Genomic DNA, 15,809 nt, shown 5'->3' on the forward strand with positions numbered 1-15,809 from the left:
GGGCGGCTCCAGGGGCTCCGGCGGGGCCGCCCCCCGGTCCCCACAGTGCCTCTGTCCGCGGTGCTGAACGGCTGGCGGCGGCGCTCACCGCGGCCGCGCGCGAAAGGGGCGGGGCGGGGCTGCGAAGGGGGCGGGAAGAGCGCGCTCCCGCCGGCCTCGCTGCTCGCGCAGGCGCGCCACCGCCTCGCCGGGTGCGCCGCCCGCCCGTTGAGTGCGAGGGAGCGCGGGCGAGCGCGTGTGAGGGCAGGGCCGGTGGCGGGCGCGCTCCGGCAGCGGGAGCGCAGCGGGCGCACAGCGGCGTCGCCGCCACCGGCACGCGGCCACCCCCCGGTATTTCCGGAGCCGGGACGAGGACCGGAGCGGCGGCAGCAGCTCTCAGCGGCAGCGTGGGGGCAACGGCTTCTCCGGCTCCTGCCGCCCGCCGAGGGGCTATTTTCGTTGCTTTCCTCCCGTGGTTGGCTTGCTCCCGCCGGCCGCTCGCCCGGCGCGCAGAGGATCTAATTTGCTGACGAGCGCGCTCCCCGGAGGAGGAGGAGGACGAGGACGAGGAAGAAGAAAGGGCTGTTTCCGTGGCTTTGTGGATGCTCTACTTTTCTTGGAAATGCAAAAGATTATGCATATTTCTGTCTTCCTGGCTCCTGTGTTGTGGGGACTGATCTGGGGGGTCAAGTCTAACAGCATACAGATCGGTAGGTGCCCGCATGCCGGAGGACGTCGCTCTCCTCCCGACGGATCCCCTGCTCCCTCGTCCCCGCCGCCGTCACTCGGGCATCGCTGTCATGTCGCTGCGAGCCCAGCCCCACCGCGGCACCCGCCAGGCGCCTGTGAGGTCCCCTCCAGCAGCCGTGGCCACCGCCTCCCCCGGCCCCTCGCCTTTCCCCGAGCCCGCAGGCTCCGCCGCGGCGGCCGGCCACGGGACAGATCCGCAGCCAGGCTCGCTCCGGCAGCGGTACCCGAGCCGGCGGAGCCTCCCGGCACCCCCGCCCACCCGAGCTCCGGCGGCGGTAGGAAGGGACGCGGCCCCGGCGCTGCTCTGCCCGTGCCCCCGCCCGGCTGATGTGTGTGTGTGTGTGTGTATGTTTCCCTGCAGGGGGGCTGTTCCCGAGGGGCGCCGATCAGGAGTACAGCGCCTTCCGGGTAGGGATGGTTCAGTTTTCCACTTCGGAGTTCAGGCTGACTCCCCATATCGACAACCTGGAGGTGGCCAACAGCTTCGCCGTCACCAACGCCTGTGAGTAACGGGCGCCGGCAGCCGCTGCGCAGGGCGCGCTGCCCGGCAGGCTGCTGTGGCGGCGGGGGCGGGGCGCCTGCGCACCGAGCGGCGGGGGTGGCCGTGTGTGGGGGAGTGCTGGTGCGGGGGCACGGGGCATGGAGTCTCCGTGCGCTTCGCCAGCCCTCGTGGAGGTTTAAAATGGTTCCTGCCGCCCCCGCACGGCTGTTCTCCCCACGCGTTACATAAAGATGCGCGGCCTCGGGACCGCCCGCAGCGCTCCCCTACCGCCCGAGGGCTGGCCGGGGGCTCTGCCGTGGCTGCGGAGCCTTCCCGTTAACCGGCGTGGGCAGGACTGGGGTTCCCTCTCGACAGTAGTCGAGGGGACGCGGAGCGGGCGGCTGCGGGGACGATCAGCCATTTTACGCCGCGCCGCCCTCCGGGAGCCCCCCGCCGTTGAGAGGGGCACCGGGGCCTGCCCGTTCGCCGCCCTCTCGCATCCCCCTCAGCCTCGCCCACAGCCCGGCACTCCCACGGCTTTCGCGGGGAGCCGGCGCTGGGCTGCACGGGCGGCTGGCGAGGCTCTGCCCTGACACCGCCCCCGGCGAGGCAGGGCCCGGCCGCACGCGTGCCGCGTGGAGCGGAGCCTTCGCGTTGCTCGGAGGGGCGATGGGGAAGGCGGGGTGGTGCAGCCTCGGCGTCCTAGCGCGAAGAGAGGAGCCCTTGGCGGGGTCCCGCAGTGATGTTCGCTTTTCCCTGCCGCTCCGCGGCTGCCCGCCGGCAGCTGCCCGGCGTTTGGCCGGGTCGGCGTGCAGTTTGACCCCGCGGCGCGGCGTGGCTGGCGGGGGAGGACCAGCTGGGCGATGGGTGTTGAGCGGTGAGGCGTGCGAGAGCGGGCAGCTGCAACGAGGGGCGGCGGGCGCTCCCCGTGTGGGCGGTGAGAGCCGTGGACATGAGGCGGACGTTCCCAGGGCGATAAGGGGTGCCCGCCTTACCCCTCTGCCCGACCCGATGTGCCCGTTTCAAGCGAAGCCGGGGGCTCCGCAGCGGCACGGCCAGCACAGAGGAGGGAGCCCGTTCTTGTGCCGTTCTGGCCGCTCCCACTGACCTACGGCTCATCGGTCGCCCAATGCCGCCCTCTCCCGAGGCGTTTCCACATCCCTTCTGGGGACAAGCCATAAGGGACAGTGAATCTGGAGGTTAGCTGTCAGCAAGAGCAATTTCCCTCCATTTGCGAGCTTTTTTTTCTTCTTTTTTTTTGTTTTTCATTTTTCTTCCCTATGGTAGGTGAGGTGGTGCTGAAAGAGGGGCGTCTCGGCACAGGCATTGGGATAGGTGGTGCAAGAGCTCAACCCAAGGAGCTTTCAGTGGCATGTATAAGGATATACGAGTATAGCACAAATAGGAAAGGTCAAAGCACGTAGTCAGCCACAGCAAAGCTACTTCACTAATCTTTGCAAGATGCTTGGGGAGTTCTTGCTTCGTTAGGTAATGAAGGTTTGCAGCAGCCAGAACTGCATGTGGTTAGTATTTGCAGTATATGTTATTGGGACTATTGTTGAAGTAAGGGGTTGTGTAGTGGTCTAGGTGGCATTCTATGAAAATAGAATAGGTCTTTCTGTGTTTTTCTATTATATGAAGTCAGCAAAATCCTGAAAATAATTTGTGTAAAACAATAGATTTTTTTTTCTAGTACAAGGGACAAATACAGCCACCTGCTCTTTCAGAAAGCAAGTGATACATATTTTTTGTCCAACCCCAGAAAGTTTCTAGTCAGTGTTTGCGTGCATGCTCTGCTTTGTTCTTGAGCATAGCCGTTTTCCTTGAAGAACTCTCACAGTACTCAGATGACGTGTAAGCTGTAGACTGCAGTGACAGACTTTGAGACTTCCAGCAAATGGGAGATGCTGTCCATGTTTCGGGTTTCCCTTTGTCTGAACCTTGTCCAAGGCTTCACTTTTCAAGCAGTTGGAAGAGCACCCAATTAAGACATGAACATGTACTTGCTTTTTGTCACCTCAGTCACCATTGATGGTTTAGTCAAGTCATCTTGTCAATTGGATTTAATTGACTAGTGAAGTATAGGCTAAAAATATGTATAGTGTTTCCTTGGTTACCTTCCAAGAAAGGTTTTATTGGAGAACAAGGTGTTCTGAAGACAAATGCTTGCTATATAAGAAGCCTTTTTTTCCCCCCTTTATGCTTGTTCTCATTTGAAATATTGAAAAATCTGCAAAATCTGCAAGGTTGGTTGTTTGTTTTCAGAACAGTGTGCAAAGAACCTGTGTCCAAACCCATCACTTTCAACAGCTGAACAGTGCAAGTGTAAAAGAAGGTCACAGCAATGCAGGCTAGTATGAAACTGAAAATGTTTCAGTATTTAGTCAGGTATTTCACTCCAGCAAGGTGATTTTCCTTCACAGAAATGTAGTGACAGTCTTATACCGTAATAGAGGAAATGAGCTTTTTCTGCCCGAAGAATAACAAATTTTCTAAAATTGACAACCAAAATATTTCAACTTTCAATTTAAAAGCCCCAAACCATCCAGGTCTCAGAAACCCCAGAGGATGGTGTGGGAGGGGTGATATGCAGCCCGGCCGCCCTCCCGCCGTTCAGTAACCACAGGACAATTGGTACATACTGTTCATGCACTTTAAAAAGCAAACAAACAAAAAACCTACTGTAAAACTATTTAAAGGAATCTTAAAACTTATGTTCCACACCTGCTCAGAGTTCATTGATGAAGCAAACAGTCTTTAGATGAATGAGTTGTGTTGCTAGTGCTACCTTTAAATTAGGTTCCTAAACTTACAGAAAGGATGAGGTAGTGGCCATGCACCACTGAAGGATGTTTGAAATGGTGTAAGACTACCCAGTCATTTAAAGGTGACCAGAACATATGTATAACAGAGGAGGAATGAAGACTCTGGGAGTAGATAACCTTAACTCGTATAATAAATCCATAATAAATGGTCACTTTAGATTGCTGGACTGTTGGAAGTCTTGTGTAAACCTGTGTTGATAGACCAGCAGGATGAAACCTCACAAGTCAGTGTCACTAGGAGGCTTAATGGTTTTGATTGAGAGATGATGCAGTATTTTTTCAGACCGATGGCACAATTAAGAGAAGTGTTCACTGCCGTGGTTACTGTTACATTCTTCAAGAGGAATGGGCTATGTGTAGCCCCCTTTGAGAATTTTTGGTGATTCAGAGGATTACAGGCTGGGTGGTAAAGGCAAATGTTAACAAAGCGGTTCAGTCTGACAGAACCTCTTTGGCTTTTAACAGCTGGGGCAGAGGTACAGCACTGTAGGTAATTTGTAGGGTAGAACTGGAAGGTATATAAAAAAATTGACTTTATTGTCCTTTAGCACAGTGTAATTAAGTCTAGTCTAATTGGAGAAGTGCTCACCACCAGCAACATCTGATTAAAAAAAATGTTAATTCTGTCAAAACAAGAAAAGAGGAAACTGGTGAAGATGAAGTCCTTTCCTCTTAAATCCATCAACTCAAAGAGGGATAGTTGTATGATGTACTCGCATATATTTGCACTGAAAGGGTATTGGAGTCACCTAAAGAGAATTTTCCTATGGAGTCCTATAAAACCTCCAAAACTGTAACGAGTTTTTCATATAGTGGTTTCAGCCCAAATGTAATATATGCACTATCTTGGATATTTAATCCTGCTGGCTCAAGAGCCAGTGTTGAGCTTTTCTGTTTTAAATCAAGTCTTGCAGCTCTGCAGGGATCACTGCACCATGACATTATGACAAGGGGATGCTGATTCATGCATAAACCTTAGATCCTTTCATTATATCTTCAGCCAGCAGCTTTGAAAACCTATGAATACCTAGCATTTTGCAACTTGGGAGTCACGGCAAAGGTTTTCCCAGCCATTTTGGAATATAATGTTTTAGATTGCATTCTTAAATAGCAGTCAGCATACTGCTGGCAAAATGATTAAAGAATTTAGCAAAAAAACCTATCATGTAGTCGTAAAGATGGAAGAAATTCAGATGTGTTTATTGGAATTAAAATTACTCTGGACAAAGCCCAAATATATTTCACAATACATTATTAGAACTGATTTTAAAGCAAAGGAGGAATTTATTAGATGCTTATGTTTTAATTCATTTGTATTCCCAGTCCTTCTCGTTTCCTTTTCATTAGGAAACGTTTCTCAGGCTCAGTGAGCAGATGTGAAATAGGTTCTGTACCCCCTTGTAAATAAAATGGACATGATCAGATGGGTTTCTGTGGTAAAACGGTGCAGCAAAGCCGGGATGTAGCCTACAACAGGAACTCCTGTGCTTTTGCTGCTTTCAAAACATTTCTCCCTTCAAAATCAAGCTCTGTAGCAAACTTTAAACATTCTTCTACTCCTGAGAGTTATTCGTAAAGAAACCTGGGGTATTTATTGTGTGACAGTGCTGTCCCTGCTGTGCATCTTTGCTCCTGGCTCGCAGAGCATTTTCACACAGCTGTGATCCAGAATGTGGGCAGGCACAAATATGACAGTTTGGCTTTTCTGCTTCTCAGATTTTTATTATGTGATTATTGCATTAATTTTGTCCATATATCAGAAATAAGAATTTACCATGCAATTTTGAATATAGAACAAATATATATTTTACTCTTATAAACCTTAAAGTGAGTTATATTCAATAGCAGTTTTTGAGTAGCATATCAATCAAGCCTTAAATATAGCAGTCAAGCTCTTGAATCAATCAATTTGTCAGTGAATCTCTTCAATATATTAATGTATTTTTATATACTTTTATTTATATTTAATATATTAAAATGTATTAACTTTTAAATATTTCTACTAATGAAAGCTCTAATTTACACTGACTTTGATAGGACTATTGACTGCGTATAGCTGGGGACGTACTTAACTCCTTGCATACATAAGACTTACTGTACTCCCCAGCATGTGTTACACACCCTAAACCAAGGGCTACTGCATTAAGTGATGCTGTTACTGCTGATTTCTTTATTTTTTTTTAATCAAACTTCTCATGATTCAAATATTTTTGAGAATTAAGGCATGTTAATCAGATATATAATTCTTTTTGAACAGTTGATAATTACTAGGGAAGAATATAATAGCTGGGAACATATTACAAATTTGAAAATGCATTAAACAGGTAAAGAATATTCTGTTACCATTATGTAGAAAATCAAGATAATCAACATAATTAATTTATCAGGCATTTTATGTGAGGATATGATTAAATTGTAAGAAAATATTGCTTAAGGAAAATATAATTTTAAATTGATCATTCTCTAATATGGGCTGGCAGGACTACTTTTTATGAAACTAAAAGGGGGAAATTACCCACAGTAAACATAAGCATTTGTATGTATGTATGTGTGTATACACACACACATATAGAAATGTACATACATATATACATATAGAAATGTACGTACATATGTACTAATATAGTGAACAATAGTTTATTTTGAATGTCACATAAATAGAAAACCAGGGCATTTATTAAACTCGACAATCCATTTTCTGAAGGGGATTATCTCTGAGCTCTTGCTAGTAAGATAATTTATTACTTTAAGTCAGCATTTTCACCTCTGTGAATTGAGTGCATGAATTACTCATTTTTTATATTGAAGGTTCATGCCCATATTCTGGAACCAACGTCACTGCAACTGAAGCCAAGGAATGTCAGGTCAGCCTGAAAATAACACTGAAAAGATACCTGAATAGGTAAAAAATTTAGTTGCATAGATCAAACTATCTCCATATGTATATGTGAATGGGCTTCTCATATGACAATTAACTGGAACTTTCATTTCTGAAACGAACAAGATTTTTCCATTATTTTGTAACTGATCACTGCATTTATCAGAACATGAATACAGTGGAATCTGCTTTTAGAAGACTGCGGACAAAGGATTAATTCTTTTTGCCATCTAGATTTCTGCAAAGTATAGGGCAAAAGCCTGCATGTTTTTATTCAAAATATGTAGGTTTGTGGAGTATCATTATTATTTTGTCTTGAAACCATCATGTTTTGCTTTAATAAGTTCATAAAAAAAATTCTGAGTGGACTGTAAGTGCGTATTAGATGTAACCTTGTTAAAACAAAAAAGGATTTTGATTTAAATGAATAAGTCCTTCCAATAATGGATTCTTTATGGATGAACAATAAGGAGCGAATAAAAGCATCAGACAAGCATAGTGAATGCACACTGTAAACCAGATAATCAGTAAGAAGTTAAACCAGGTTTTAAATAACCATGTGTTGAACTAATTCATATTGCAACTTCTAAATCAATAACTGTGCTTAAAATACTGCTATTGTATTTATTTGTGTGCCGTTACAATACTGTTTACTTCTCTTTATCTATCTGTATCTAGGCCAGCCATAGAACATTTTTGTTTTCTAGTGCAACGCTGCTGTGCCTCCTTGTTTAACAATTATTCCATAACAGATTTTTTTTTCTTCTTTTTTTTTCTTTTTCAGTGTTTTAAGAAAGGTTCTCAAATCAGGCAGTTTGTGGGGAGATTACCTTTCTCCCCCTCAAGTGCCCATGTGGGAAATTAATATATACAGTTAGCATTTCCATCCTGAATCTGATATAATGTACAGATGCTTAATGCATTTACCTATGGCTAGTTGCTTTATAAGAGTGTAAAAAAAATTTACAATGAAAAAGGTATTCATTATCATTGTGCAGCGAGGTGTGGTTCAGCTGCAGCTACTACTATCACCCAGCACCTGCTCCCAAGCCTGACTAAGAGAAACTAACAGTATTTTTTTGAGGGTTGAAATGTTACATGCAGTTCAACTAAAGGTGACAAAATCAAACAGAAAAATTGTCATATTTCAACTCTAATCTACTATTTCATTTCATCAGAGGAAGGATATGCAGATCTGTATTCATTAACTTAAATCAGTGTGTGTGATTGCTTTGTATGCTTGGGGTGCTGAGTCTGTAACTGAATTACCAATCACTTCAGCTAGTCCATGAATGACTTACTGGGCTTTATTACACATGAAAATAGTATCTTCATTATTTAACTGCAGAAGGTAAACATGCATGCATTTCAGTGCTGAAAAGAAATAGTACCTTGGCATTCATGTTTTAAAATGGACATATTTTTCCAAATTGTTCTTCCAATGAACAAGGGTAGGACAAAATTCTGCAAAATGTTCATATTGGCCCTAACTCATAAATGTACACTCACACAATTAGTAGAACAATTTCAATGATCAGTGTGGGACAATGGCTAATTATATGAAATGTTCAAAATAAATACATGAGCATGTGCATGTTATGCTATCCCACCTCTTCAGTTTAATCTCAGGTAGTTAATTTTGCATTGATTTGACGCTGCAATTTTTCAGGCTGCTGTGGTTCTGGCTGTCACATCACTGCAATTTATTCTCAGTGCTAAATGTGTTTAAAAGTTTAAAACATGACTTGGGGTGGAAAAGATGCCTCTACTTATTGCAAATGGCATGAACTGATTTTCTTTCACACACGCACTGAAAATTACGAATAACAGATTCTCTCTAAGCACTTGGTATGATGGATAATTTAAACAGCAATCTTTTAGATAATGTGGAGATTTTCTCATCATCTTATACGGAGAAGGCTACTTTCAGAGGTCATGTCGGCAACAGGGTTGGAGAGCTCAACAGAATGGTATTACAACTGCTTTGCAGCCTGGAGAAAGGATTTGTTTTATATTCTTTGTTTTTCTGTCTTTTATGAATGTATTTGTTAGTTGTAGGACTCTGGTCTATATCCAAAAAATGAAAAGGCTATTGTGGTTTACCATCCCATGTAATGTAGATCTAAAATATTTGAATATGTTGCATTCCCTTGTATGTGTGTAAATTGTCTCATAACGTCTGCAAATGTATGCTAATGAAATAGACTGGATAGCTCTAAAGAAAGTCAGAGTAATCTGTTCAATAATCTCATAAATCTTTGAAATGGAGGATGTTGAGTGTTAGCTTGCTCGAAATGTTCCTCTCTGGTTCTAGTTATCAGCTGTTTTTGACAAGATGTCTTCCAAGCCAAAATGCTGATTATTTTTTCCTTTATTTTTCCCTCACATGAATGTAGCAAACTCTATAATGCTTTAATAGTACAGTCTCAGGGGGAGTTCTTGGTACAAATGTGGGATCCTGCAAGCACCAAAACTTTCCTGTATGATTGTGCTGTGTGCAGGTGTACTGGTATCAGGGAGTTTGTTCAGGTATAATGTTTGAAAAGCAGGGTAAAAAAATTGCATGGCTAGTGCATACCAAGCTCATACTGACATAGGCTACAACAACATTACTTAGAAGCAGAATTGATCCACACCGACATTACGAGTGGTTTGGAGAATCATCCATTCATATCTTGTTCATGTCAGGCAGAGGACCTGAATTTAACCCTTTGTTTTTCACTTCCCAGTTGAATGCCCTTAGTGCTGGTCCATTTTTGTGTTGATGTCAGTCTCCCTTTTTGTCTGTCACTCTTCTACAGTTTTTCTGCCTCAGTTAATTTTTGGTGAAAAAAATCTCTGTAATCTTAATGTTTGTCCTGAGGCAGGAAGGGAAAAAAAGTAACTTCTAGGTTTTGGGAGCAGGAAGACAATTTCTTGCCCTTTGTTGTTTTTATGATAAAGCATAGAGGGAAAAGACGACAACATAAGGAAAATTGTTATATCAATTTAAATAATTGCTCAACTAAAAATATTAATTGGCCAGATTTATACACAGCTTTAAACTTTTGAAGCCATTTTAAATGAACAGCTGGAAACATAATAATATAATTATATTATATTTAAAGACTAGATGGATTTGAGGGATCAGGAAATAGAAGAGACTGTGAGTCACTATACATTATAAATTGCAGTATAAGTGTGGTTTTAATTTCACTCACAGCCTTACATCTGCCCTATTTTAAGGTGCTTTCACTTGGTGATAGTGGATCATACTAAAATTCTCAAAAGTCATGACTGAAAAGTGATTCAGTCCTTTTACTGACTAATCGGATTAGTTCATGTATTCAGCAACCTGATCCTGTAGTCTGGGAGTCCAGAGTAATAAGGCCATACTATTTTTGCTCAGTCAAATATATGATCAAGGTTCCGCTCATGGTAGTAGGAACCAAAACAGATCCAAAATTCATATTACTTCTTTTTTTCTGTATGAGTGTGGAAGACTGATCTTATTTTTTGTATATGGAAAGAGACAAGGATTAAAAAATTCCTAAAAAGAGCTAAAATGTTTAAGCATCTGTTGAACCTACAGAATATTTTTTCCAGACTTCAAGGTGCATGCTCCTACATGAACCTACTGTTCTTTAAGTATTGCACCTGCTCTTAAGTGCTTTGTCAGATTCAGTGTGGAAACCTTAGAAAAATTATTAGACCTTTTCAAATTAGTATAAAAATGTAAATGGGACTGTTAGCTAAGCTTAAAAAGGAAATATTTGGTCTGCGCTTGTGTAGCTGAAGAGGACAAACATGATGCTTGCTCCTTTCCTTTGTTTGCATTTGATCATGGATATTATTCTTTGGTCAAACCTTTATGTAAAGTTGAAACTTTCAGTTTTTCTTAACGCTTTTTTTCACATAGGAAAAGGCTTTTTGGCTTGACTTCGTAGAACTCAGCAGTGTACTTCTGCTAGAAAAGCAAGTGTCAGTGAGCTGCAAATATTGCACTTTTAGCAAGCGCAGCACTTAATGTTTCTTTGAGATTCTGCCTTCTATTTTGATATGATACAAAGATGTTATTCAATGTCTCCACTTGTGGGGGCACTTCAAATTCACTTGCTATTAATATACCTGAAGACCCAGTTTGTGATGCTTGCACTATCCTGTGTGACCTCAAGGTGCAGCTCCAGAAAATGTGAATGTCCTTTAGGTCCTGTAGCACATCTGGCAGCCTGTGGGGATTCCTCAGATACTTCAGTGTCTAAAATGGCAATTGGTACATGTATTTAGTAAACTGAATAATTTCCAGAATTTCACAAGAGAAGAGCAAGTCTGTAAACATCCAAACAATTTTGAGGAACTCTGACGTTTTTGTAAACTGTTAAGTAGTGTTGCAATTAGTTGGCGTTTGTAGTGCAAAGCATGAATCCTGTTAAGTCATTACTTAGACATTCTGAATAAAAACATACTTTCAAGGATACTATATGCCTGTTCCAACATGATGAAGAGCCTCCAGTATTACTACGCATCTGCTTTTCCTGTTAGTTTTGTTGTTCTGGAGATGCAAAAAAATGCTTCACTTCACTTTAGGATTTTTATTTTCCTTTCTGTGTGGAACTGTTTCTGGCTTCCTTTTGAACCCATCAGTATGGTGGTTCAGTCAGTGTTGAGACTCCTAGCATTACTTTTCATTTTCTGGTATGCAGAATTGGAATTTCCTCTGCCTGTGTTTGTGTCTTTATCTTGCACTCCAGGAACTTGAAGTGTTCAGTTTTTGCAGTATTTTATTGTTATGTGACATCTTGAAGTGTATATGTTGCAGCCTTTAAACTTTCCAAGCTAAATATCAACTGCCTTAAAATTCAGATGTATTAGAAAAAAAGTTCATTTGGTGTGTTTCCTCTCTTCATATAGGTGATATATTTCAATAACATAGATCTAACTGGTCTAACTGTGAAGTTTCCTTTTCCTTTTCCTTTTCCTTTTCCTTTTCCTTTTTCCTTTTCCTTTTCCTTTTCCTTTTCCTTTTCCTTTTCCTTTTCCTTTTCCTTTTCCTTTTCCTTTTCCTTTTCCTTTTCCTTTTCCTTTTCCTTTTCCTTTCCCTTTCCCTTTCCCTTTCCCTTTCCCTTTCCCTTTCCCTTTCCCTTTCCCTTTCCCTTTCCCTTTTTTTCTTTTCCTCCCCTCCCCTCCCCTCCCTTCCCCTCCCCTCCCCTCCCTTCCCCTCCCCTCCCCTCCCCTCCCCTCCCCTCCCCTCCCCTCCCCTTCTCCTTTTTCCCTTCCCTTCTCCTCTTTCTCTTTCTCTTTCTCTTTCTCTTTCTCTTTCTCTTTCTCTTTCTCTTTCTCTTTCTCTTTCTCTTTCTCTTTCTTTCTCTTTTCCTCTTGTTCTTTTCTCATAGCACTTTAAAAAGTTCACCAAAACAAGTGTTGCTACTACTGAGTTATTAAAAACACTGTGAAAGTAATTGTGCTAATTATTTAATTTTGCCACGTCAGTGGTTCTGTAGCAAGAAATTTGTGCCATCTAACTATCTTTGGTTTTGATTTATTTTATTTTTTTTTCCCGTTAAGACAAATTCTGTTTTTCTTCTGTAGCTTTCCTTCCTTTTCCTTCCTTCACCTCTGCCAACCTGTTGTGACAGGACAAGGAGGAATGGATTTAAATGGTTTTAATGTAAAAGAGAGTAGAGTTAGGTTGGACATAAGGAAGAAATTGTTTACAATGAGGATGGTGAAACACTGGCACAGGTTGCCCAGAGGGATAATAAATGCCTCATCCCTGGAGCACTCAAGGTCAGGTTGGAGGGGCCTCTGAGCAACATGATCTAGTTGCAGATGGCCCTGCTCATTGCAGGGAGGTTGGACTAGATGACCTTTGAAGGTCCTTCCAACCCAAACTATTCTATGATTTGGGAACTGTGGTGCATAACACTGTCATGTGTACAAACTAGGAACTTACAGGAGTCCAGGAATGGAACTAGGCTGAAGGCATCTGTGTTAGCCACAGTGGTGAGGATTAGATGTTTAACAATGACGTTAGCAACAGTCAGCACCTAATGGGAAAGACACTAAGTCAGCCTAAATGACAGAAAGCTGCTATTTAGAAGCTTCTGACTGAAACAGTAAAACTGAACCTGTCCTCCCTTTTGAGTAAGTGACCACAGGTCTGAGGGAAACAAAGTGGGAATAATGGCCAGAAGCTACTTTTTCAACTATAGTGGCTATAAATGCTCTAGTATGGTGCTCTGGATGCTGTGCAGGTCTTCCACCTTTTGGTTGGAATATCCCAAAGGAGTAGAAAGAAGTGAGAGAATCTGATTGCTCAGAGGGTGGTAGAAAAAAGCTGACGTTTTGCCTTATCTTGATGGAACACTGTTGTGAGGACAGGACAAGAAGGATGTTTTTTTACATGTGAAAAGAGAAGTGGTTACGTGATCAGATCTCCTTTTCTCCAGGAGGTACTACCCTCAAGGTTTTGCATTAGGCTGAAGTTCTTCATCTTATCTTGTACTAGTAGACCTGTATTTTTGAATCTAATATTGTAACAGAAAATATGTCTTTCGGCCTCCCTTAGGAGGGATTGCGGTGTGTTTTTGAATGAGTTTTTACCCTGGAGTTACAGTTTGTACTCTGTACTGTATATTTTAGGTGGTAAAATTTAACACTGTTTGTATTTTAAGTTACACTGTCCATGAGCAACATGGTATTTGCTCTTCCCATGAGTCTAGTTGCTTCGTTGTTTCTAGATTAAATTCAGAGTAGGGAGTTTAATCTGTAGAGTTCTGTGTATGTTTCGTTCTGGCTATGTGGACAGAGATTTCTTCTTGTTTAGCTGTTATGACAGCTACGTTCATGGACACTTAAGCTAATAGGCACTAGATTTAAAGATTAGGATGCTGTTGATGGGATGTTTTCTATGAAGGATGCTCAGCCTTGTATGTGATTTTCATGATTGTCAGACAATCTATTTCATCCAAAGCATTTGCTGAAGGAGCTGGTTGGAAAATGAGAAGATGAATTATTTTTAGGAATTATATTTTCCTTCTAGTCATCAGATAAAATAATATTAGCTTTTTTATTTCTATATAATCTGAATACAGTGAATGTTTAATTCATATCATGTTCCATTTCTATGAAGGGGAAAGTAGGAGATGGCAATAAAGCACTCAGGTTTTTTTGTCCACTTTTTTTTTTCTGAATTACTGAGCACAAAGAATCAAAGTTCCATTTAGGGTGAAGTGCATAAGGAAAATATGTTCCTATCACCCTTTACAGGTGCATTATATATCCTATATACTATGCTGATTTTTCACTTCCTGTGTAGAAACAGGAAACACAATTTCAGGGGAAAAAAAGCTTAGAAACAAATAAAGCAGTCTTGTTAAGATCTGAATTATTCATACATGGCATGAAAAGTGAAAAATTTAAACCTGGAAGTCAGAATAATAGCATGAATAACTGCAGTGATATGCTATTGTATAGCAAATGAGTGCATCAAGAGAAAAATCAACAGAACAGTCTTGTTCTGGTGTGTCCGTACCTTTTTACAGGCAATGAAATAACAGTGATCGCCAAATCTTATGCAGCCCTCAGGAACAGGTTTACTAGATTTTGCTTCAAAATCTCTATTCAGTTGATGTAACTCACTCTGACAGCTGCTATAGGGCTGAATCCTGAAAGGTCCAGGGTACTTAGCATGCCAACAACAGTTACCTGGAACTGCAAAAGCTCAGGAGGGCTGTGATTTACAGGATTTGTGCCAGCCTTCTCCATACATTTGACTACTGTTCATTCCATTTTAGCTCACCCATGTAATTATGAAAAACAAAATAGATGGTGAACATTTTGAGTTTTAAATTAAGAATAAACATTACAGAGAGTTCACACATGGCTGAATTAGATGGTGAGTTTTCCATTACTAAATTACTATGACTGATGACAGGTAGAGGCTGTAATTCTAATATTGTCATGATACTGATTGGGTACCAGTGCACAGTGCCGTTCTTCCTTTTTTGTGTGTCTGGGTATTCTTCCCACCCAGAAGGGTGTTTTTGAAGGGACAGTCTGTTCTCTGTTACCTCCCCAAATGTCACCCAGACCAGAGGTGCTCCACGGGGCTCCTGGGCCTGTTGTTCACAGGTAGTCACAGTTGAGCAGAATGCAAAGTCCTTATCAAAATCAAGCCACTTGCCTAGGTAGCGATACTAACAACTCTTAATGATTAATTTGGAACATACTGACTGACTGACCTGAACAGATTTAGTTAAAAAAATCTAGGAATTCTGGCAATTTTCAAGATGGAATTTCCTTTGAATCACTGATTGTTCTTCAGTGCAAATATTCTTCTGGAGATTATTTGAAAACATGACTTAAACAAGAGAAATCTTGTTGAACAGAACAGGCTAGAGTGAAGGTCTGCATGTTCACCTCTCTCTGTCTTTAAAATGATTCCTTCCTAGTTTCATTATCTTTGGATCCCTAGCTATACATCTCCCCTCATAATGAATGTCATGGAAGTTTCTTTTTTGAGAAATGGTTAATTTTAATCACATCTAGTTGTAATTCATTGTAAGCTGTAATTATATTTGAAAAAGAAATAATTTCAATTAAATCATCAGGATTGTGGTTATTTTCTGATAAAGTAGCAGTTACCAGTTACTGATTCCTCTAAAAATGTAACCCCTTGATGGCATTTAGTTCAATATTTTAAATTCTTTTCACAAGCTCTTTGACAACAAGTGAAACAAACCAAATGTCTCCCTCAGAAAAGATACATGTGTACCATCTTGTGATGATAATTTACCACTTTTTAAGATTAAGGCAACATATAGATCACAGAATGGTTATTTGTTCACTCTTTATGCATACTCTAGAAAATGTGTACAGGAAGGATTTTTTTTTTTTTTTCAATGACAAGTGAAGC

General features: G+C 42.1%; 1 protein-coding gene across 1 annotated transcript in view; it reads left to right on the plus strand.

Moving 5' to 3' along the window:
• Nucleotides 1–601: 601 nt before the first annotated feature.
• GRIA2 (glutamate ionotropic receptor AMPA type subunit 2) overlaps nucleotides 602–15,809 on the plus strand; it is a gene marked incomplete at its 5' end in the record, with an annotated part of 91,528 nt that continues 76,320 nt past the window's right edge. The window contains 2 exons of the mRNA XM_082051349.1: nucleotides 602–689; nucleotides 1,091–1,231. Coding sequence (XP_081907475.1) covers nucleotides 602–689; nucleotides 1,091–1,231 — 229 coding nt within the window. The remainder of the gene's footprint in view (nucleotides 690–1,090; nucleotides 1,232–15,809) is intronic.

Source organism: Streptopelia decaocto, assembly GCF_964273445.1.
Source record: "Streptopelia decaocto genome assembly, chromosome: 4".
NCBI lineage: Eukaryota > Metazoa > Chordata > Aves > Columbiformes > Columbidae > Streptopelia > Streptopelia decaocto.